The sequence below is a fragment of the Oryctolagus cuniculus genome, chromosome X, assembly GCF_964237555.1.
Source record: "Oryctolagus cuniculus chromosome X, mOryCun1.1, whole genome shotgun sequence".
Taxonomy (NCBI): Eukaryota; Metazoa; Chordata; class Mammalia; order Lagomorpha; family Leporidae; genus Oryctolagus; species Oryctolagus cuniculus.
Window position 1 is genome coordinate 22,664,777 of NC_091453.1, and position 24,380 is coordinate 22,689,156.

General features: G+C 37.2%; 1 protein-coding gene across 1 annotated transcript in view; it reads left to right on the forward strand.

Moving 5' to 3' along the window:
- Positions 1–24,380, forward strand: part of CFAP47 (cilia and flagella associated protein 47) — a 369,488-nt gene that overhangs the window by 103,634 nt on the left and 241,474 nt on the right. The window contains exons 27-30 of the mRNA XM_051827003.2: positions 7,596–7,696; positions 9,337–9,474; positions 9,913–10,144; positions 23,152–23,370. Coding sequence (XP_051682963.2) covers positions 7,596–7,696; positions 9,337–9,474; positions 9,913–10,144; positions 23,152–23,370 — 690 coding nt within the window. The remainder of the gene's footprint in view (positions 1–7,595; positions 7,697–9,336; positions 9,475–9,912; positions 10,145–23,151; positions 23,371–24,380) is intronic.

Sequence of the window (24,380 nt, forward strand, 5' to 3'; positions counted from 1 at the left end):
AAGTGAATTTAAAAAAAGTTTCAGTAAGCACTGCATGGGCTAGATGCTTTCTGGCACTAGGTGTCTGAATGCCTCTAAGAGGGCACGACCACACTTTGCTATGCCAATATGCTGAGGTCTACTAAGCAAAGGGAATAATAAGGAGACTTGAAAACATTCACTAGAAAGAGTAGGATGAGGTATTTGATGATTTTTTTTCTTTTTTGTTGTGTATTTCCTTTCAGCCTGGAGAGTTGCTTACTCTTATCTGAAATTCCTTGCCTTTTTAAAAAATATCTTCTTAACACCTCACTTTCTCCCAAACCCCTATTTCAATCCTCAGGAGCTTTGGGATAAATTAGAACTATTGAAACTAATTTAGGAACTTTGCAAATCACACATAGGCAACAAAAGGCTTTTCAGTGCAAACAGATGAACAAGGAGCCCAATCATGAGCATTCCTGGGAACTTTTGGCAAACTCTTACTGGTGCATTGTTTTCACCTTATTTAATTTCCCATAGCAAACACGATCAGATCCTCTTTCTCAACTCTGCAAAACTTCCTTGCCTTTCTCTCTTCAGACATTCCAGCTCTGATCTCTGAGATAAGTGGGGTTTTACAGCAGTTCCCCAAGTGCTTCCCTTTCACCTCAGAATTTCTGTTAATTTGTACTGTAGACAATCCATGTGTATGCTCTGACCAAGGTTATGAGTAGGCAAGGGGCTATTCCCTGATAGAATATAATGTAGGTAAGATATTTACCCTAAATCAAAGCTTTTGCATCTGCTTTGTACATTGGCCCAATTAAAAATAAAACTAATTTCTTCATTCTCTGCTTTCTTTTACTTTGTAAGATCATTTTATACTGTAGGTTCTCATAGATTAATATCCTTGCTTTTTTCTTTGTTTCCTTGTTTAGATGTTGTTACATTTGGATTGGCTCAATAAAACTGTATATCTAAAAATAATAGGAATAGATATTTCCTGCTAGTATGGCTCCTGTCTCTGATAGTAGTCCCCTCCACACCCATGTACACACAGCTCAGAGATTTGTACACCACCTGGCTTGCCTTTTCCACAGATTTCTCCCAAAATTCTGCAGATAGAGGTTTTAAATAGCTATGAGATAGATATGTGTTAGTCAAAAATTTAAAATTATGAAAATTGACCTCAAAGTGACATTTTGAGATTTCAAATATGGTTTATGTAAGTTACAGAATCATTTCCTGATTAATACACATACCGAAAATTCTAAGATGATTCATATGCAAAGAATTGTTATGTGCTTAAAATATTGCTAACTGGTCAGATAGTCTGCAGTTGGTGAATATCTGTGGATCTCTTGTGTGGTCTAAAGAAGAGTTCTCTCCCCTTACTTTACTCTGCTAGGGTGCAAATCAGTGAAAGACCTTTATATGTGAAACATACTTCCATGAACTTAGAGACATTTAGTTGAAAAAATGATTTGGGGATACTGCATTAGTAAACAGCTTATATTTCCTAGAATTATTAATGATCATAATTAACAGTGTTTTGAAGGGTTATAGATAGCATATTTAGTGATTGCAATACCCAGCAGTATTCAAGTAAAGACTTCAAATCAATGAAACAATTTTAGATGACTACAACTTTGCTCCCTCCCATCACCCTCAAGAAAAGACATTGAAAAATGAATAATAATGACATTATTGTCAGGAATCTTTTCAGTCAGTCTTGACATATTGAAAATAAAGTAAATTCAAATTTTGTAATTTTATTAGATTAACAATATGACATGATGCCATCATTTGTGATAGATTCTTGCATTTGGCAACACTGTGGGTGAGTTTTACCACTATAAATATACATTAGAGCACCAGAATTAAAATTTAGTTGTCCAATCAATTGACCTAAGTATCATAAAAGGTACTATCTTTGGTAATTATTAAATATCTAAATAAACATATCAATGAACACTTTTGTAAGTAAAGTTGCGTGTGGAATATTTTGCTAGCAGTTATTGACTTAAGAAACATTGTCAAAACATGCGGATAAGCGAATTTTAGCAAGGTTTCTCCATGAGATTTGTTTGGTATAATAAATCCCCAAGAAGCGAATGCAGTCATCCAAAATTGCTTCATTGATTTGAAGTCTTTACTTGAATATTATTTCTTTTTAATGGTGATAGCAGTTATAAGAGTAGGTTTCACAACAAAAAGCATTTTCAAAGAGCTGGTCCAGCATATTTTCTTGTTTTTTTTTTTTTTAATTCTTTTCTGTCTTTTTTTTAAAGATTTATTTATTTATTTGAGAGTCAGAGTTACACAGAGAAAGAAGGAGAGGCAGAGAAAGAGAGAGGTCTTCCATTTGCTGGTTCACTCTCCAGATGGCCACAAAGGCCAGAGCTGCGCCAACCTGAATCCAGGAACCAGGAGCTTCTTCTGGGTCTCTCATACAGGTCCAGGTCATAGCAGAGAGCTGGATCAGAAGTGGAGCAGCCAGGACTTAAACCAGTGCCCATATGGGATGCCTGCACTGCAGGTGGCGGCATTACCTGCTATGCCACAGTGCCTGCTCCAGTTCCAGCATATTTTCATCTCTTCCCATTTCTCACTTTCTTTAGCCTTATAAATAGAAATATAGGTCATTGACCCAAAGCAGTATTAGCTGTAAAGTCTTTTAATCTTTTAACCATTGTCTGTTTTAACATTTTTTTTAATATTGACTAATTTATTTAAAAGTCAAGAGTTACACAGAGAGGAGAGGCGGGGGAGGGGGTTGTCTTCCATCTGTTGGTTTACTCCCCAATTGGCCCCAATAGCCAGAGCTGTGCTGATCTGAAGCCAGGGGCCAGGAGCTTCTTCCGAGTCTCCCACGCACGTGCAGGGGCCCAAGGACTTGGGCCATCTTCCACTGCTTTCCCAGGCCATAGCAGAGAGCTGGATCAGAAGTAACGCAGCAGGACTGGAACTGGCACCCATACAAGATGCTGGCACTGCAGGCGGCTGCCTTACCTGCTAAGCCACAGCGCTGCCTCTGACACATAATCATTTTTTCTAGTTATCTCCTAACAAAAGTTTTGCATAGATAATCATACTAATAGTAGAGAGATATGTTTCCAAAAACCTAGAGACTTCTTTCTTCTTGTTTTGCCTTTCTCTCCATAAATCAGAAGCATGTTCAGCAGGACTCTTACTATTCATTCATTTATTTGAAAGGTAGAGTTACAGAGAAGAGGAGAGACAGAGAGAGGAATCTTCCATCTTCTGGTTCACTCACTAAATGGCCACAACAGCCAGGGCTGTGTCAGGCCAAAGCCAGGTGCCAGGAGCTTCTTCCAGGTCTCCCACATTGGTGCAGGCCCCAGAGACTTGAGCCATCTGCTGCTTTACTGGATGCTCATTAGTAGGGAGCTGGATCAACAGTGGAGCAGCCAGGACTCAAACTGGTGCCCACATGGGATGCTGGCACTGCATGCCACAGTTTACTTGCTGTGCCACAGTGTCTGCTGCAGTAGGACTCTTAGAATTTAAGGTCTACCTTAAAATAGTACAGACAGGAGCAGACTCTTAATAAATATAATAAATATAAAATAAAATCATAATATTTCTCATGGTGTTTGACATATTTTTGATAAGCTATTGCAATATTTCATATGATAGTGGAAAGTGATAAAATGAGTAATTATCAGATGTCATTTGTCAAAGAGATTTAACCTGAAGCTTCAAAATTTCATCCATAAAAATACTTGACCAGAGAAGCATAAGAGTTTCTTATCTTCACTAATGATAAGTAAATAGAAATATGTGATTGGAATATGAATTACTCACCAGGTAATTAGTAGAGAAGTGAATAATGAGACTTTCCACATCTTATTTAATGAATTATATGTGGTCATCATGCCATTTAGTATCCAAATATGAAATGTTGATGAGAGAAGGGATGTCCATGTGGTCTTGACAATTCAGATTTCTTATGAATTGACAAGAGAAAGTCCAGAATAGGCAAATCCATAATGAAAGAAAATAAATTAGTGTTTTTCAGGAACTGGAGGGGTGGGCAAACGGGAAATAATTGCTAGTGATGATGTTTGCAGAACTCCATGTCTATACTGAAAACCACTTAAATTGTGCACCTTACAAAGATGAATTTTATAGCATGTAAATCCCACTTCTAAAGGGTGCTATAAAAATAAATGAAGGGATCTGATAGACATCACCATAACCAATGCCAAACTCGGTATCAACAACAGTGGGGAACACTGTCACAAATAGTCCAAGCCCATTTCCACGAGTTTCCTCAATGCTCACATCATAACATTGACCTTATACTACCAGGAATGTACTGATTTTTGCCCAGTGGAACCATTCGAAATCACTCATATCTAAAGGCTGCTATTTAAATCCCAGAATGAAGCCAAAGCCCATAATGTCAGAATGCCTTTTTATTTCACTGTTACTGTAATACTGAATATGTTTAGGGCAAATCCTCTACAACTAGTGTTCTTGTCTGTATGCATTGACATGGGGAATCTATAGACATTGCCATGCTGTTTTTTTTTTACCCTGAGAAATACCTGAAATCAAATGTTATCTTTGGCAAACTAATTTTGCAATAGAAAAGGCAAATTCTATGTTTAATCTTATTTCACTCTTGGAATAAAATTTATTTTCAGCCTTGTTTTCCTTAATTCTTTACCATTTTACAAATATGTTGCTTTGATTTATTCATTTGGTAATTGTCTTTAGCAGCATTGCCCACAAGTTGACTTTTTTCTTAATATTCAAGAGAGGGAGAGAAAAAAAAGAGAGAGCTCCCCCTTCTGCTGAATCACTACCCAAGTGCCCACAAAGGCCAGGGATGGGCTAGGACTGGAGTCAGGAGGCGGAAATGCTAAACATGTCTTCCACGTGGGTGGCAAGAAACCAATTACTTGAGTCATCATCCTGCAGGGAAGCTGGAGTCATCAATCCCAGGTTCGCCGATGTGGGATGTGTGTGTCATAACTGGCATCTTAACCACTAGGCTGACTAAATGCTAGTCCTTCAAACTGACATGAGTGGCAGAAACTCGAATACTGCGGCCATCACTTGCTGCCTCTCATTGTGCACACTGGCAGGATGCAGGAATAGAAACAGAACTGGGACTTGAACCCAAGCTCTTTAGTATGAAATGCAAGCTTCCCAAGTAGCTTCTTTTTAAAAAAAAATGTATTTATTTATTTGACAGGCAGAGCTACAGACAGTGAGAGAGAGAGAGAGAGAGAAAGGTCTTCCCTCTGTTGGTTCATTCCCAAAATGGCCTCAATGGCCAGAGCTGCGCCGTTCTGAAGCCAGGAGCCAGGTGCTTCCTCCTGGTCTCCCATGCAGGTGCAGGGACCCAAGGACCTGGGCCATCCTCCACTGCCTTCCTGGGCCACAGCAGAGAGCTGGACTAGAAGAGGGATGCCAGCGCCACAGGCAAAGGACAGCGTCGGCCCCCTAAGTAAAGTAGCTTCTTAACCACTTGGCCAAACACTTGCCCCCATTCTATATTTTAGTTACAATAACTTGGGTTATAACATGAACTTTTACATTTTTTCCTTGGCCAGTGACCATAAACTAGATAGAAGGGTTAATATGGTAGATGACTGGGGGTGTTGTGGCTTAGCAGGTAAAGCCATCACCTGCAACACTGGCATCCTATGTGGGCGCTGGTTTGAGTCCTGGCTGCTTCACTTCCAATGCAGCTCCCTGCTAATGGCCTAGGAAAGCAGTGGAAGATGGACCAAGTGCTTGGGCCCTTACACTCACATAGGAGACCCAGAAGAAACTCCTGGCTCCTGGCTTTGGCCTGGCTCAGCCCTGACATTTGCTGCTGTCTGGGGAGTGAACCAGTGGACAGAAGACCTCTCTTTCTCTCTGTCTCTGTAACTCTAATTTTCAAATAATTAAATAAATCTTAACAAATGGTAGATGACTGATTCAAGAGTAAAATTTTCTTGATGTACAATAATGCACAACAGAAAACAGTGATCTTGCAGTGATCTAGATATAAAATATAGCAGTTCTATTACCAAAAAAATCAGTTGCACAAGGCCAGAGTTGACACATAAAGTAGACAGCCTCAATAATAATGTTTTGTGTATGATAAAAAATACAATTTCACAGTACATTCATAAAATGGAATATACGGGTTATAGAAGGTAATATTATTTACACTAATTGCATAACTTGCAGTATTGCTTTCAGTTTTCAGACATATTTACAGGACAAACATAAAACAAAAAGCCACCTGAAGAAAGGAGACTGTTATGTAATAGACTTGGAGACCATTCAGTGAAAAGAACCCTTGAATATTATAAGTATTTGGAATCTGAAGAACAGGAACATGGGAGAGGGTCCAGCAGATGGCGCAGCATTGAAACTTCTACTTCCAATGTCTGCAGCATGTTAGAGTGCCTGGTTCAAGCTTCTGCCATTCTGCTTCAGATCTAGCTTCCTGCTAATGTGATTCCTGGGAGGTTGCAAATGATGACCCAAGTATTGGGTCCCTGTGAAATATGTGGGAGACCCAGCTGGAATTCTGGGCTCTTGATTCAGTCTGGTTTAGCCCCTGACTATTGCAATCATTTTTGGAGTGAACCAGCAGGTTAAGATTCTCCCCTCCCCCCTTCTCCTTCTCCCTCTCCCTCTCTCAAAATGTGAATAAGTAAATAAAAATCATATATGAAAACTATGGAAAATATTATGACCGTATTTTACTGTTTGAAGGACTATAGTGGGGGTCAAGATCGTAGATTTTATTTTGCATTGCTCTTAAATAGAGTTTCTGAAGTTGCTGTGCTCAAGATTTGAAATGGGCCACTGAGTTGTGTCACCTGGTAGTTTCTCCCTGGTAGTGGCATCTAAGGCTAGATACCATTTATCAGGGGTTCTATAAAGAAGAATATGAGTACATTAACTCTGAGGTAACCTCAGCTCTAGAAATCCTGTGTTTTTGAACACACATGTTTACAATTTGTATTCTCAGAACATATTCAACAGTGAAATTTGCAATTGTTTAAAAGCTTTAAAAATAAATACTTTAAAAAAGTTTTTATTTATTTGAAAGAGCTAAAGAGAGAGGGAGAGAGCAAAAGATATTCCATTTACTGATTCACTCCCCAAATGGCCATAATGGCCAATGCTGGGCTGGCTGGAGCCAGGAGCTACTTCTGGGTCTCCCATGTGGGTGGCAGGTGCTCAAGGGCTTGGGCCATCCTCCACTGCTTTTTCCAGGCCGTTAGCAGGGAACAGGATAGGAAGTGGAGTGGCTGAGATTTGCTGTCGCCCATATGGGATGCCTGCATTGCAGCCAGCAGCTTTACCCACTACATCACATCCCTAGCCTCAGGACACTTAAAACTTCTAAACAACACTCATATCCAATATGGGATGCTGGAGTTGCAGGCCACACCACAATGCTGGCTCATAAAAGTAAATATTTAAGAACCAATTATATTGATGTAGTAGTTAACAAAAGCAAACTAAAAGAAAATATGATGAATAATTCGTATCTTCATCATTGAAAGCATCTTGGGTACTTAAAAATACTTCTTTGTATTTACTGCAGCTGAAATGTATATTTTATTTAAATACATTATTTTTACTTTTAGGTTTCCACTTCCAGTTAGTGCAACAGCAGAAAACTGCATCCTTACTATTTACCCATTCATGGCAGCACATCTTGATAAGCAAAAAATCGTTTTAAAGAGTGGTAAGTTACATATGATAGATTTCTAATTCTCACTGTATGGGTTCTTATAGACACCCCAGAATAGCGGGATCCACCTGAACACTTGTATCTGAGTCATATAGAAACTGAGCAGCTTCTTTTTGGATTCTAGGCACTTAGATACTGTGCTGTAGGCATGATATCCTCAAGAAGGGTGAAAATTTAAAATATATTAATTACATTCAAAAGTAAGATAGAACTAGAATGTGGTATGTATCTTGTATGCTTAATTAAAATATATGAATCCTTAACTTTAGTTCAACGGGTAGAGATGTGTCTTTTCACTCCACTAGGAACTTTTTAATCAGTTGATGGTAAGTTAAAATCATATTGCCTAAAGCATCCACAACCAATCCATTGAATTCTCTAAGGCTCACTTCTATGAAGTCTATAGGGGAGTAGCATTCTAGAGATATGCATACCTATTGAATAAAAATTCACTGGAGATTTTTTACTAAAAGGACAGAAGAAATTTGGTATATACAGCTTATTTATATTTGCAATTCCATTTATAGTAATCCTCACAGCACACTTAAAAACTCAGAACCTTTGTTTCATTTTGTGGATAAAAACATGTTTCAGAGACTTTGTATAATATACCCACACCTTAACTGCTCGAGAATAGTGGTGCAAAGCTGTCAAATCAGATTTTGTTTTTCTAACTACATAGGCAATGCCTTTCTGAACAGAACTAGGTGATGAAGACCTGTAAGCTACATATATATTTTTATGTCTGTCCTTAAGTTACATCTATTTGCTTTTCTTGGCCAGGCCTTAGATGAATTCAGATTCCCACTGTTGCAAACTCTAATGTATATACTTGCATAACAACTCGGGCCGGTGCTGTGGCATAGGTAAAATCGCTGCCTGCAGTGACAGCATCCCATATGGGTGCCAGTTAGAGTCCTGGCTGCTCGATTTCTGATCCAGCTCTCTGCTATGGCCTGGGAAAGAAGTAGAGGATGGCCCAAGTCCTTGGGCCCCTGTACCTGCATGGGAGACCCGGAAGAAGCTGCTGGCTCCTGGCAGCTCCAGCTGTTGCTGCTATCTGGGGAGTGAACCAACGGGTAGAAGACCTCTCTCTCTCTGCCTCTGCCTCTGCCTCTGCCTCTCCATAACTCTGACTTTCAAGTAAAGAAATAAAAATATTTTAAAAAAATAACAGCTCTAACTGGAATAGGGATTTAAATTTGAAATGGTAACAGTTCATAACCAAGCAGTGATTTCATTTCAGAGAATTAACTCAGAAGTAATTATTTTTATTGGTTATCCTTTTCTCATATCTTATTTTTAATATTATACATAATAACTCCATTTTTTGATGTAGAAAAATTTTAAATCTTTTCCCTGTTCTTGATTATGCTGAAGTTGAACACAGTTCATTCTCGTATATTTTTAAGTACTGTCAACAGTTGCCTTATCATATGAATTTCATTTAATTTAGAAAAACCATATAATCCTTTATGTTGTTTTTTCCTAATTTCTCATTTGATGTATAATGGATGTTTACACATTTTCTTTCTCTTTGTTTTCATATAAATATGAAATTCAGATTAAAAAATTTGGTAATGAAGTCCATGAGTGCTTGTTTTATATACTATGACTCAATTTGTCATTTACAGGTAAGGATAAAATTCCTATGAAGCCTAGAGGCAGTGCCTTCCTTCCTGCCTCGGGTTGTAGAATATGCTCTCCTGCTTTGGTTAAAACGGCAGCTAACTTTAATGATGCTGAGTCTACAAATGGAAATTTATTTGTTGGTATGTAGCAAATGCATAGTGTAACTCCAAATCCAACCCATGACATGATCTGCTTAACTTCATTTAATTTAAAAGTTAGATGTTTCCAGGTGACCAGAAATTTAAAATGAAAGCCAAGAATTTGTCATTAGTGTCAACTGAGTCATCTGTTTTGAGATTGCTCTTCAATGACCCACAGCAGAAGTTCTGGGAATGTTTTCATATGCCATTATGGCAAGAAGAAAATATAGCTTTTTTAAAAAAAATTAAAATTTATGTCTGCTGAGTCTTTGAAAATAAGTATATTTTTCATTAATTTTAACATACAGTAAATTGACTCAGAATTTCTTTGAGAACATACAATATCTTGTAGGAGGGGCTCTATTTACATACAAATGAGAATAGTGAAGTACTTTAAGGTCAAATAACCCTTTTCTTACAAACAAATGTTAATTTTAGGAATGGAAATGATACATGAAGACAAGTGCTTGCAGGATCATGAAACACCAAAGAAGGAAGGTGATGAGTCTACTGAAAAGGAAGAGAAAAATGAGCAATTCTTTTCTCCCAAAGAAGGGACAGAGGCATATGACTTCATTCAGAAGGTTGTAAATGCAGCTCAGTCCTGGTTCAGTCTCTTTGGCTGGCCCGAAGGACCCCACTTGCTTTCTATTCCAGAAACTATCAGAAGGTAACAATTACATGTAACTCTAAATTCCTTGCATTATTTCACGGTGTAAAATGTAGTCTATTAACTGAGATCATTTTAAGTGAGACACATTATTAAATAATTTACCTAAAACTGATAAATTGTGAGAGAAATATTAAGAAAAGTAAAAAGACACAAATAAAAATTTTTAGTATACACAGACTTTCTAATTTCCTCGAAACATCTGATGATCTTAGGCAAGCACTGGTGAATTCTGGACCTCATCTTCCTCATCTGTGAAGACAGAAAAGGTAAACCGTGGGTAAGAGAAGCCCTTTTATACTAGCAAATTTGGGGAAGCACACAGTTCTATATGAATAAACTACCACCGCTGCCCCAGATGCAGTCAGGTGGACAGATGTGGTGTTAGTAACAGGCAGGGCTCACTTTTCCCTCACTATCTCCTCTGTGATCATACATTTACCTCCCTTCTTTCATGTGTTGCTTTACCACTCACGAGGTCAAAAATAATTCAGCTGCTTTCATTATATCAGGAAACTTAATTTTGTTGTTAATTTAGGCAGAAATTTAGGCTCCTCATTTGTTATGCTGTTGCTGTCACAGGGGGTTCTCACAACTTTTCCATTTCCTTTCTCGGCAATGGAGGGGGAGTGTTGATCTCTATAGCTACTGGTTATACCTGCATTTAGGAAGTTACTATTTATTCAAGAAATAGCCAGATGAAGCTCAGTATATGTTTTTCCTACATGTTATCTTTTTCAGGTTTTTAAAAAATTGATAATTTAAGCTTCACAGAATGAAATGGCTAATATATCATCTTTATCTATGCTGTGGGAAAATAATGTGAGATACACTGAAAATTTATATGCTTGAGCATAAAATCATTTGTCTCCAGTGAATTTTCCAGAAAAATTTTTCTGTTACAATTTTTCAGTTTTCTGTTTTGCTAAAAATTTTTATCTATTTTGAATAACTTTTAGTGATTTGCTTTTATTTGGGGGGAAATCATAGACTGTACAATCAAAATGCATTATTCCACACTTATGACTAGTAGTCTTCCTGTTTTTTTTAATTCTCTTCTGTGCAATTATAATCTCTTCTTCATTAGTAACTTTATTTCTCTTGAGTTTTAGATGTTAGGAGTTTATGTTTCATATAATAAAACATTTTGGATTAATTTATCAATTTCTGTGTTTTGTAAACCATGCAATGTTGCAGTTGATTTCTCAAAAATGTTGCAGTGGATTCGTTTCTGAGAGGAGGAGCGTGGTGGGGGCAAGAGGCACGGAGTCACCACACAGACCCAGGGAGTCGGGTGAAAGCAGGCCTGAGGCGAGCAGCCCGCAGACTCGTTTATTTGAGTTAGTACAACAGCTTATATAGCCAAGACCAGCCAATCTGGTCTATGGGGCGGTCTATGCCCCAACCAATCACAGCCTGTTGCCAGGCAGTTTCTGAAACCATCCAATCACAGCCTGCCGTCAGTCAGGCTCTGTTGTCATGTGGTTTGCTCTGTTGTCATGTGGTTTCCGAAGCCATCCAATCACAGCCTGTTGCCAGGCATTTCTGTTGTCAGTGGCCATCTTGGCATGACCTTTTCACCTCATTCCACCACAATGCAATGCTGATTTTTTTCTTTCTAATTTAAATTTTCTTTGAACTTAAGTTGTGCACTTACATATGTTCCGATCTGTAAATTTATCTCTTTATTTAACTTTGGCTCACATTTTTGTTATTTTTATAGAGCTTATGATTTTTCATTTCTGTGCAATTTTAAATGTAATGGTGATTGTTAATTTTTTATATTATGACATACATGCACTATTGTTTTCTTGCCAGTTCACATTAATTGTTGGGCATTTGCCTATACTATTTTGCTATAATTTTTTAGTATAAAACAAAAATGAATGCATTTTCTTATGAGCAGTAGCAGACATTTTATAGATATTTCATTGGAAGTTTCTCAGAGGTGAGATCACTAAATCAAATAATGCAAACTTCTTAAATTGCCTTCTTTCAGATGATGATTTTACTTGATATTTCTAATTTTCAGTAGTCATTTATTCCTGTATAATAATGATGGATTTGGTTGTAATATAAGCAGGAGATGAGGGTTTCTGTAGCCCCTGCGTAGGCCATTTTTTTTTTTCCGTCAAATCTTTTCTCTGATGAGAAAACAGAAAAATATTCTTGAAGCAGTTGGCAAATCATGGCAGCACAAATTCCTTAATTTAACATACTGGGGTATTAGGTGCATGACTTCAAGAAGTTTAAGAATATAGTAGTCTAGATTGGAGGAGAGAAGTGAAATTTTAATAGCATTAGATCTTTCTCATTTCATTAACCATATTTACCAACTCTTCTTCCATTTGGCAGTGGAGAGTTAGTTTAAAACTCATTTCCAAGAGAACACATCTACAAATTATATTTCATTGATAATACATATTTCAACTTTCCTTGGAGGATTTTTTCCCAGGCTTGATATAGGAACTTCAGACTTTAAACTATATATGCTATTCTCTTTGCAGCTTTGAGCTGATGGCAAATTCATTGATAGCTTTAATAATTTGAAAATAAGTTGCTACCTCCATTTCTGGGCATCCTGCCAATTTACCTTGCAAACAGTGTCCAACAGAGTCACAGAAACTTTAAATTCAAACTAAGTGCTAAAATGAAAGTGGTCATAATAATTGACTATAATTGTGTTCCTTGAGTTTCTTGTTACTTCTGCATATTACTATAAGAATAATGAGGCCAGCGCAGGTGGCTCACTAGGCTAATCCTCCACCTAGCGGTGCCGGCACACCGGGTTCTAGTCCGTCGGGGCGCCGGATTCTGTCCCGGTTGCCCCTCTTCCAGGCCAGCTCTCTGCTGTGGCCCGGGAGTGCAGTGGAGGATGGCCCAAGTGCTTGGGCCCTGCACCCCATGGGAGACCAGGAGAAGCACCTGGCTCCTGCCATCAGATCAGTGCGGTGCACCGGCCGCAGCACGCTGGCCGCGGCAGCCATTGGAGGGTGAACCAACGGCAAAGAAAGACCTTTCTTTTCTCTCTGTCTCTCTCACTGTCCACTCTGCCTGTCCAAAAAAAAAAAAAAAAAATAATGAAAACGTTTTACAAGTCTTATTTTTAAAGTAGTTTCTTTCCTTAACCATTTTACTTTTTGCTTGTTAGTGATAATTGATGGAGCAAGGACAAAAAAGCCTTAGATCCATGTTGACCTTTCACCTACATAACAGCAAGCAGGCCCCTGTTTCTCTGCCCTTCTATTATAGCCCCATCCTGCCTTGACCAGCCCTGACCTGGCTGGACCATTGGACACACCACTATCTGAAGATCCACCTGTCAGCCTGAGCTCTCCCCACTCCTCCCAATCTCTCTCCGCTCTCTCAGGAGCTCAGCCTTAGAGTCCAACCTCAGTCCAAACCTCTCCCGGCTTACACTGTAATCTCGAAGGACCTCTAGTGCTAGCCCAAGCTCTCCCACGTTCTCAGCAGCCCAGCTTTAGCTCAGAGCCCTAAGCCCCTTTCCGCCTCTTTGTACTATATAAAGCACCAGTCTGTAAGGGAAGGTGCTCTCTGCTGTGTGTTCACCTGGGAGTGAGCCCTCCTAGGCTTACTCTTTGAATAAGCTTGATCTGGCTGTGGCTTCATGCTCTGTCTCCTCTTTCCTCACAATAATAGTAAATGAGTTTTTCTACCTGGAAAGACAGATAATAATTAAACCTTGCTTTTTGCATGTGTCTTTTTAGTCTCTAAAATAAGAGAATTCTCATAATTAAAAAAAAATTTAAAAACAATTTAGTATGTTAATACTTAAACAAGAAGAGAAGGAATATGGTTAAAAATTTTAAGCTTTTGTGTCATAAAGTCCACATTGGTGGGATAAGCATACATCAAGACATTATAAAAAAGATTGTATAGATTTTTTAAAAAGTTTTCATTTTATTTGAAAGGCCAAAAGAAAGAGAAAGGAAGAGACAGAGATCCTTCATTTGCTGGTTCACTCCCCAAATGCCCACATGGCTGGAACTGGGCCAGGCTGAAGCCAGGAGGCTAGAACTTCACCCAGGTCTCCTGTGTGGGTAGCCAGAACCCAAGTACTTGGGCCATGATCTCCTACCTCCCAGGATGCACGTTAGCAGGAAGCTGGATTAGAAGCGGTGGAGTTGGGACTCCAACTGGGTACTCTGATATGGGATGTGGGCATTCACAAGGAGCAACTTAACCACTATGCAAGATGCCTGCACTGAGAATGTAGTTTTTTTTTTATCATAATTTGGGCTCTCATGAATAGTTAGTTAAGTTATATGACTAAGAAGATTGCCTTTTTTACTAAAAATCCTCTGGATGCTAATTTTAAATAAGTTTCAGTTAATTTTCATGTGTTAGAGGAAACTTGGAAGGAGCAGACTATTTCTTCTTGACATTTTAGATCATAAAATAAACACACAGATGAGGCTGGCATATGTGGCACAGGAAGCTAAGCTGCCGCCTGCAATGCTGGTCTCTCATATCTGAGTGCTGGTTTTAGTCCTGGCTGCTCCGCTTTCTCTCCAGTTTCCTGCTAGTGTGCCTGGCAAAACAGCACAGGATGACCAAAGTGCTTGGGCCCCTGCCAACAACGTAGGAGACCAAAATGGAGCCCTGGACTCCTGGTTTCAGCCTGGATAAATAAATTATTAAGAAAAATAAAATAAAAGAACTTGAAGTCCTGTAAGAATAACCCATTTAAAAGAAAAAGAACAATAACACACAGAGCAATCCACAATCCAAGTTAAGGCCCCCAGAATTTATGCAGAGAGCCAGCCCCTATGCAAGCATCACATTTCCTACACTGGTAAGCCACTTGTGACCATCATACGACCAAATCTACCACACAAAGGAAATACTGTCTTTGGCTAAGCCTTTGTTTCTTTGAATTTTAGTAATTTTATTGTCCTGTAACATATAGACAGAATTACCACTATGTCAATACATGTGTGTCACCACCATTTACACCAAAGAATACAACTAAAAAAGCATCCTTGAATCCCACCCACCTCCTTATATCTCTTTCCATTTCCCTGGAAGACAATTATTATCCTGAATCCTTACACCATGGGTTGGTTTGGTCTGTTTTTGAAGTTTATGAAGAATCACACAATTTGCATTTCTTTGTATGTAGACCTTTTTGCTCACGCTTATGTTCTTGTTATTCATATACATATTTGCATGTAGGAGTAATTTATTTTTAATGTTGACTATTAGGCCATTCATGGTTATATCACAGCTTATTCATTCGTATGTTGGTAGTTATGAGGGATCTTCGAAAATTTCACAGAAATGCATATTATTTTAAAACTGCATGGATTCCAAAATTCTTTTGCACTAAAATAAATCTATTTTCCATGAAATTTTTGAAGTCCTTTTGTATTTGTCTGGTTCCTAGGTTTTCTATTATGAAAAATGCTTCTATAAAAATGTTACTATTTGCTTCTTGATGTGTGTTTCTGAAATACATATAGGTAGGAGTAAAATTACAGATCATAAAATAGATTAATGATCAGTTTTAAGAAGCATTTCCAATTTTCCAAGATGTTTTGTATCAATTTTGATTCACATTAACAAACACAATTATTGTAGCTGTTCTGCATCCTAAGAAATATTTAATAATATCAGTCTGCTCAGTATTATTTCTTTGAATGTTGTAGTTTGAATTGGCATTTTGCTGTTACTAATATTAAGAAAAGTTTTACACATTCTTGCTAATTTGAATATGCTAATTTGAATAAAGTGTGTCTTTTTTCCTCATATTTAAAGATTGAGTCTTCTCCTTTTCTTGTGCTTAATTATTTGTAGGAATTTCATGTATTTCACCTTTGAGTTCTTTGTTGGGTTTTGTGTAAAAGGTAATTTCACAATAATGAGCATTATCTTTTAATTTCATTTTCAAATGGCCTCACTTTAAATATATTCTCCCTAATTTGTATATGTACTCCAATTTATGTGTATTTATCTTAATGGTGATTATTCTTGTCTGCTCTTTAAGAAATCATTCTCTCCCTGAAACATGAAGATATCCTCCTTTGTTATTTCTAGAAGCTCTGTTGTTTAATCTTTTACGTTTGATATTCAAGCCTCCTGGAATTTACTTTTATCTGTGGTATGAGATAAAGGTCAGGATTTATTTTTCCCTACTTTTCAGTCCCAGTTGACTTGATATCACTTATGGCATTTATCCAAGAGATTCAATACCACTTGCGTGGTTTGTGTGATTGACTCAATACCACTTATGGAAAAGGCCATTGTTCCTGCTTCTTCATTCTACAATGCTTCTTTTCTCATAAAGCAAGTATTCATACAAAAGAAGGTCAAATAGCTTGTGAAAAAATGGAATTAAGTTTACTTTGTTGCAAAACATTTTTAAAATTTATGCATGCTGTTTTCATAATACGTATTTTCAAACTTCTTCTGCTACTTTATACTTCATGTTACTCAGTAGTGTAGGCAAAGCTTGTTCTCTGATATTTTCTTATTTATGTCATTTTCATTCCTACAAAAATGTTAGGATAGCTTAAAAATTTCTACCAAAAAGAAATAGAAAGCAGCTTGCTGGTATTTTAATTAAAATTGAAGTTTCTTGTTGATTAATTTAGAAGTAAGTTACATATTTGCAATATTGCCTTAATTTAAAAAATGGCATTTATTATTTTCTTTATTCAGGTCTTTTGAAATTTGTTTTAGTGATGAAAGTTTTTTGTATAGAGTTCTTTTTGTATATACTTCAGTAAATTTATACCTAGGCATTTGATATTGAAGCTATGGTTAATGGAATTTCTTCAATTTTTCTCTGTTTTCCATACTTATGCTATATATAAAGTTGATTATCCTATGCTGATTTATCAAATTACTGCATTTAGGGAATTCACTAATTCTAATTCTTTGTATGTATATTTTGTTATTTTCTAAAAATACATCATCTGCAAATAATGAACTTTTTTTTCCTTTTTAATTCTTACATCTTTGATATCTTTTTCTTGCCTTATTGCTCTTGCTAGGATCTGTAGATAATAATATACATCCTCCTCTTATCCTTGGTTTTAGGAAGAAAATGTTTTATTTATTTATTCATTTTTAAAGATTTATTTATTTATTTTGAAAGAGTTACAGAAATAGAGGAAGAGACAGAGAGAGAGAAAAATCTTTCATCTGCTGGTTGGTTCACTCCCAGATGGCCATAATGGACAGGGCTGGACCAGACTGGAGCTAGGAGCTTCTTCTGGGTCTCCCACGTGGGTGAGGGGCCACCTGCACCCAATCACTTGGGTGGTCTTCAGCTGCTTTTCCCAGGCCATTAGAAGGGAGCTGGATTGAAAGGAGAGCAACTGGCACACAAACAGGCGCTCCTACAGGATGCAGGTGTGCCAGGCAGCCACTTTACCTGCTATGCTAAAATGCTGGCCCCAGGAAGAAAACCTTTAAATATTTTACCATTTAGTAGGAGCTTCCCATAGAGATCCTTTATTAGATAGGACGTTTATTTTTATTTCTACCAGTACTATGTTTTCATAATGAATAGATATTTAGATTCAGTTTTTAAACAATAAATTTTCCTCTAAATTTGGCTTTATCTACATTGTATATCTTATATGTAATGTATTATTTTCATTCCATTCATGTTATTTTCTGATTTCCAATGTAATTTATTTTACAGAGGTTGCTTAGAAGCTTACATCAGGTGACTCTGCTGTTGATATTTAGCATAATTTCCTTGAGGTCAAAGAGCATTTCCTTTAAACTTTTTTGTTTATAAGCCAACATTTAATTTGTTGTCTTTTTGCTCTCCAGCCTGAAGATATTTATTTTGTAGTTACTTTCCATGATTTACATTAAAATGAATTTCCTTATTGTGTTCTTAAATAATATAGGTGCTTACTGATTTTTAAATAATATATCAATTAATAGGATTAATTTGTTAAAATGTTCACTTATATTTGTATATCTGTCTGCTCTTTAAAAATTCAGTTTTACTTTATAATTTTGAGCCTGTTACCAAGTGCATTAAAATGTGCAATTGTAACACCTTTGTGATTTATTGAAACTTTGAATGCTATGAAATTCCTTTCTCTATATTTAGTAATGTTTTCTTCTTTAAATACTACTTTATATTATACGAAAATGATACATTCCTTTCTTTTTTATTTTTATTTTTGACAGGCAGAGTGGACAGTGAGAGAGACAGAGAGAAAGGTCTTCCTTTGCCATTGGTTCACCCTCCAATGGCCGCCACGCTGTGGCCAGCACACCGCACTGATCCGATGGCAGGAGCCAGGTGCTTCTCCTGGTCTCCCATGGGGTGCAGGGCCCAAGCACTTGGGCCATCCTCCACTGCATTCCCTGGCCACAGCAGAGAGCTGGCCTGGAAGAGGGGCAACCGGGACAGAATCTGGCGCTCCGACCGGGACTAGAACCTGGTGTGCTGGCGCCGCTAGGCTGAGGATTAGCCTAGTGAGCCGCAGCGCCAGCCACATTCCTTTCTTTCTGTTTAATACTTACATAGTATTTTTGTTTCTTTTACATGAATCCATTTCCTTTATTTTTGGTTGTGTCTCCTTTCATACCTTATTGTTAGCATAGTTGATTCTTATTCTTTCAACATATGAATTTGTGCTCTATGCAAATCTCATAAAATTATGTAAAATTGGATTTAAATTTCCAATGTTTTTAAATTCTTTATTTTTATACCTATTATTTGTTCCTTTCCCTTTCTGCCTTCTCTTGGATTGATGAAATATTTCCTTTATTATATTCTGATTCATCTTCTAGTAGCTTACCACAAGACTATAATGAGTTGAAAATGTATGTATGCTGTGATATCTACAGCAATCATTAAAATAATCAGAAAATTAAAATAAGAAAGGTGCCACTACTTTTATATAATGTAATTATACACATCAAGACAAATACACATATATATCATAAATGTGTGAGTATATAAATATTGATATATTTAACAATGTTGTTATTCTTCATTCTTTCTGCATGTTTAATCTTCCATGTAGGATGCTTCTTTTCCTCTCAAATAATTATCTTAAGACTTTTATATAGTTTAATGTATTTTAATAGCAAACTTGTAAGAACAGCACAGAAGACAGACAACATTAAAAACATGTACTTCATGTAAGACAACTCAGAAAAATATAGTGAATGGATAGAATCTACTGTATGATAAAAATGCCACAAACACCATTTAGTTGCCATCAATAAGAAATTGACTTATTTTTAATAAAATCCAAATGCTGGCATTGTCTAGAAAAATGTAACAGGGTTATTTATAGTTGTTATAAAGTTGAACTGCTGAAACTTGTTCACTGAAACATTTTGACTTACATTAATATTTTACGTCCCCACATTTATATTAAAAATCCACACACAAATGAAAATGGAAAAGCTGCCAATAGTTTATTTCTGTCCCCTCTTTTTCCACTTGCAATCATATACTTAGGTACCTTTTGACCCCATGGGAAAAAAAATACCTAATGTTCAGAAATACCAGTAACAGGAAGAAGATAAAATTTTTTGAGAATGAACTGTTTCCCATCATAGTGGATTCTTAAGCACATTTCCATGTATGTGGCATGCTAGCTGGATGTCTTTTGGCAAAATTGTTACATGTTTGGCGTGGATAGCACACAGGTTGGTGTCTTCAAAAAGGCCAACCAGAGGCCGGCACCGTGGCTCACTAGGCTATTCCTCTGCCTGCGGCCCCAGCACTCCAGGTTCTAGTCCCAGTTGGGGTGCCGGATTCTGTCCCAGTTGCTCCTCTTCCAGTCCAGCTCTCTGCTGTGGCCAGGGAGTGCAGTGGAGGATGGCCCAAGTGCTTGGGCCCTGCACCCATATGGGAGACCAGGAGAAGCACCTGGCTCCTGGCTTCAGATTGGCGCAGTGCGCTGGCTGTAGCAGCCATTTGGGGGGGGTGAACCAACGGAAAAGGAAGACTTTCTCTTTCTGTCTCTCTCTCTCTCTCACTGTCTAACTCTGCCTGTCAAAAAAAAAAAAAAAGAAAGAAAGAAAAAAAGGCCAACCAGATAGACCTCCCTTGCCTCCTGCAAAGCACCAATAGCTGGGATCTGGGATCTGTTTTGAAGTCCTGAGCAATTTCTTGCACCAGATGCTGGAAGGGGAGTTTGCAAATCAGAGGCTCAGTAGACTTCTGAGAACATCTAATTTCAGAGTGCCACAGTTCCAGGCCTGTGACGAGGAAGAGTCTTCACACCACCAGTAGAGGGCGCACTCTTGCGAGCAGCTTTTGTAGCCAGTTGCTTCCGGAGTGCTTTACCACTAGTCGGTTTGCAGGCAGTCTGCTGTGTACAAGCCATCTCCTTCCTTACCCTGCTTCTCCTCTGGCTGGAGCTCGGCGAGTGAGAGGTGGCACTGGTGTGAGGGAGCGACGGCCTAGACTTTTAAATCATGGTTGAGTAACAAATTTCTGTGTTTTATTTCTGAAAAGTATGTGTATTTTACACACTTATTCTAGTTGTGCTTGTTTTTTAAAAATAGGATTCAGGTTAATAGTTATTTTCTTTCAGAATTTTGAAGATATGGCATATTTATTTTTTATTTCTTTCAATAAATAATTTGAAATTTTAAGTGTGACTGTTTTGGGGAGATTATCTTTTTTGAAGTACTTTTTTTAAAAAAAAGATTTATTTATTTATTTGAAAGGCAGAGTTACGCAGAGGCGGAGAGAGAGAGAGAGAGCGAGAAAGAAAGAGAGGTCTTCCATCCACTGGTTCACTTCCCAAATGGCTGCGACAGCTGGAGCTGTGCCGCTCTGAAGCCAGGAGCCAGGAGCTTCTTCCAGGTCTCCCATGCGGGTGCAGGGGCCCAGGGACTCCAGCCATCTTCTACTGCTTTCCCAGGTCACAGCAGAGAGCTGAATTGGAAGTGGAGCAGCCACTCGTATATGGGATGCTGGTACTGCAGGCAGTGGCTTTATCCACTATGCTACAGTGCTGGCCCCTTTTTAAAAGTACTTTTAAGAACTTCTCTTTCAACAGCTTCACTACGACATGTCCAGAAAGTTTTTTTTGTTGTGATTTTCATTAAAATTCATAGTGGTTCTTTCATCTGTAGTTTGATTTTTTATTAGATATGGAGAGTTCTCAGCCAATACTCCCTCAGTTATGTGACGGACCCATTTTTTCTGATTTTTCCTCTGTTTTTTCTATTTTGCATCCTTTAGCCTCTTTATGTTGCTATATGGATATTTTCCTATGATCTGTGTTTCAGTTCATTCTCTCTTCACTTGATTTACTCTGCTGTTAAACTCTTTTCGATTTTATTTATTGCATTTTTATTTTTAAATTTTCATTTAGTTAATTTTTGTATTTGTAGTTTAATAATAAAATTCTCAATCTTGAACATAGTACATATAGTGAGTTTAAAATATGTCTTAAAAGGGAGCAGGAGGGAGGGTAAAAGGAGAGGGAAGGGGAGTGGGGGAGGAAGCAAATACTATTATATTCTTAGAATTGTATCTACAAACTATATTGAAATTGTTAAAAACTGACTAAAATCTTTTTAAAATTCTAAAAAAATAAGTGTATGATGACAACTGTGATAAAGAAGCTCCTTTGGATGGCAACTTTGATTTTGGTCAGTCTCAACCTTATTTAAATTCCTGCTCAGTAAGTGAATCTATTCTCATAATTAAAAAAAGAAAAGAAGGCAATTGCCTCTCTTGTGCTTCTGCTAATGTGACCTGGAGCGGCATTAGCTTTGATGAAACTGCATAGTGAGACTAGTTTTGATAACTGTGCTTACAGACATCATCTCCATTCTGTTTATCTTCAAGCTTCGGCTTCAAACAGAACTTTTTGTGTGTATCCTGTATGTTTTAAGTTATAAAATCTTGCCAGTTGTTTTAGCCTTTTAAAAAAAGTGTGCCTATAAGTTATAATATTTGGGTATCTCTGCATGTCTTTTGTTTATTCCGTACTGTTTCATTTCATGTACATTAATCTTAGCCCATGATAGTATTAATTTTTCTCATAAAATATTTGCTTCCTTGTTGGTAATTTCAAGATACACTAGCTCTATTATACACCATACTTGTGAGGAACCTGAGGAACAGAAAGATCAAATAATTTCCAAAGGGTCATGCAGTAAGTGGCAAAGCCAGCTTTTCATCAATGGTAGCTTCACCCTTACTCAGTACTATGTACTGCCTCCTGTATTATGAAGACAGACTTCCTATCCATAAAACTGGAGACCTGCTGTACATAAATGGCCTCTTGGATAATTTTTATTTGTCATTCTAGGCTAGTGATAAATTTATGACTCTGATGACTTAGAAACAATTAGTATAGCATGATAAAATTGATAAATTTTGGACAGCAAAGATAGAAATATTTACTCCATTCAAAAAATTACATGTACAACAAGTTAGTACAATAGACCATGGGACTAAAGGTCCTAGTGTCTTATTTTAAGAAAACTGGAAGGTATGAGAAAAATACATCTCTGGACTTCACCTTTAAAATAAGAATTCCTGCCCATTAAGCCAGCATGCAGGATGTGTCCTTCTGAGCATTAAGATGACAATGTTGAGAAACTATTTAAATTTACTTTTGTATATAGATGTGTGATGAGTATTTGAAATCTATGTTGGAAACTATAGTTATTATCTGCAATTTATGGCATATACAATGGAGCTCAATGAGTTTAGATAATTTGCCGTACTCACAACTAGTAAGTAGGTTGTAGGCCTAAGATTCATTTTCTGTTCTCTTTCTCCAAATCAAATCTATTCTCAATCCAATTCTTCAGACTTAGAAATTCTGACACTAGATAATGATAGGTGTTTGAGTAAGATACTAGAAATATCTGAGAATATTTATAAACCTAATATGGACTAACACATGGTACCTGAATCATGTACATTTCTGACTTAGTTAATTTTAATGTAATTTTTTTTATTCATTGAACTGTTTTTTCGAAGCTTATCATTTTGAGACTGGTTTTAATATAATGTCTTTTTCCCATAGGGATGTGCAAAAAATACAATATTACTCACCTTCATCACCCAAAAAATTTACCAGACAAAATGACTTTTCCAAATATAATAAGACTATTTATGATGTGATGCTTCACCTGAGTGGACAAATGCCACCTGAAGTCAATTCAAATCAATCTTTACCTAGCGACATCACTGGAAGGGTGATTCAGCTTCATCTACAACATTCCTCACTTCTCAACTTGCTCAAGTAAGAACATGAATGTGCCCATTTAAGCACGTAATTGTGGCTTGGATATGAACTCGTTTTGAAAATCTCAGTGTAAGGCAAATATTTCTCATGAAGCCACTGAAGGAAAAAGGATAAAAACTAAAAGTTATTCATCACAATATTATTAGTACAATTTCAAGTTATGCATATTGAGAACTTTCAGTCTGCATAAAGTCTTGATACATATGATAGGAAAATAATTAGCATCAGAATGTCTGTGTTCCTCTGCAAAGATTAAACAGCAAATGACCATAAAGAGAAAAACATTATTCAATGACAGATGGAGGGGATGACTGGTGAACTTATGCTGCTGCTTTTGCCTCCACTTGCAGCATCCTTGCCCACTAAACTCTCCAGAGCTATAGGCAGTGTACTTACGCCGTCTTCCATGCTCTTATGCCACTGAAATCGCACGTATTACACGTAATTATTTGTGTAAAAAGATGCAATTATCTCGAAGTGTATTAATGTGCTTTTCATTTTTGCTTCTTTGTGTGTAGAATATGCTCCTCAGGTGGCCAGAGAAACTTATTTGCCTTAGCAGGAGTAGGAATGGAGGGCAAGAGGAGCACCCTTAGATCAGGAATGCTTTACATTCAATGCTTTATTTCCAAATTAGAATTTTGGAATCCATAGAAATATTATATATGAAAATTTGTGCATGGTCCTGGGCAAAATATTTTCTCTCTTTTCTTAGGCCCTCACTATCATGGTAATAGCAGAACTATATTGGTTTCCTGTGGATTGGAAGGGAGCTAGAAGTTTCTAAGTTACAAAAAGGAGACTGAGTAAAGATTCAAGGGGTCTGTCAGGGAGGTTGCTATGTTAGAACGTTAGAGAGATCCCACTAAAGAGAAGAAAGTATGGTAAATGGTTAGACCTGAAGCCTCCATATGAATGATAAATATATGGAGACTGAGAAGTGGCTGAGTTATAGGAGACTTCATGTTTCATGATGGCGCTAAGAGAATTGATACAAGATCCCCATC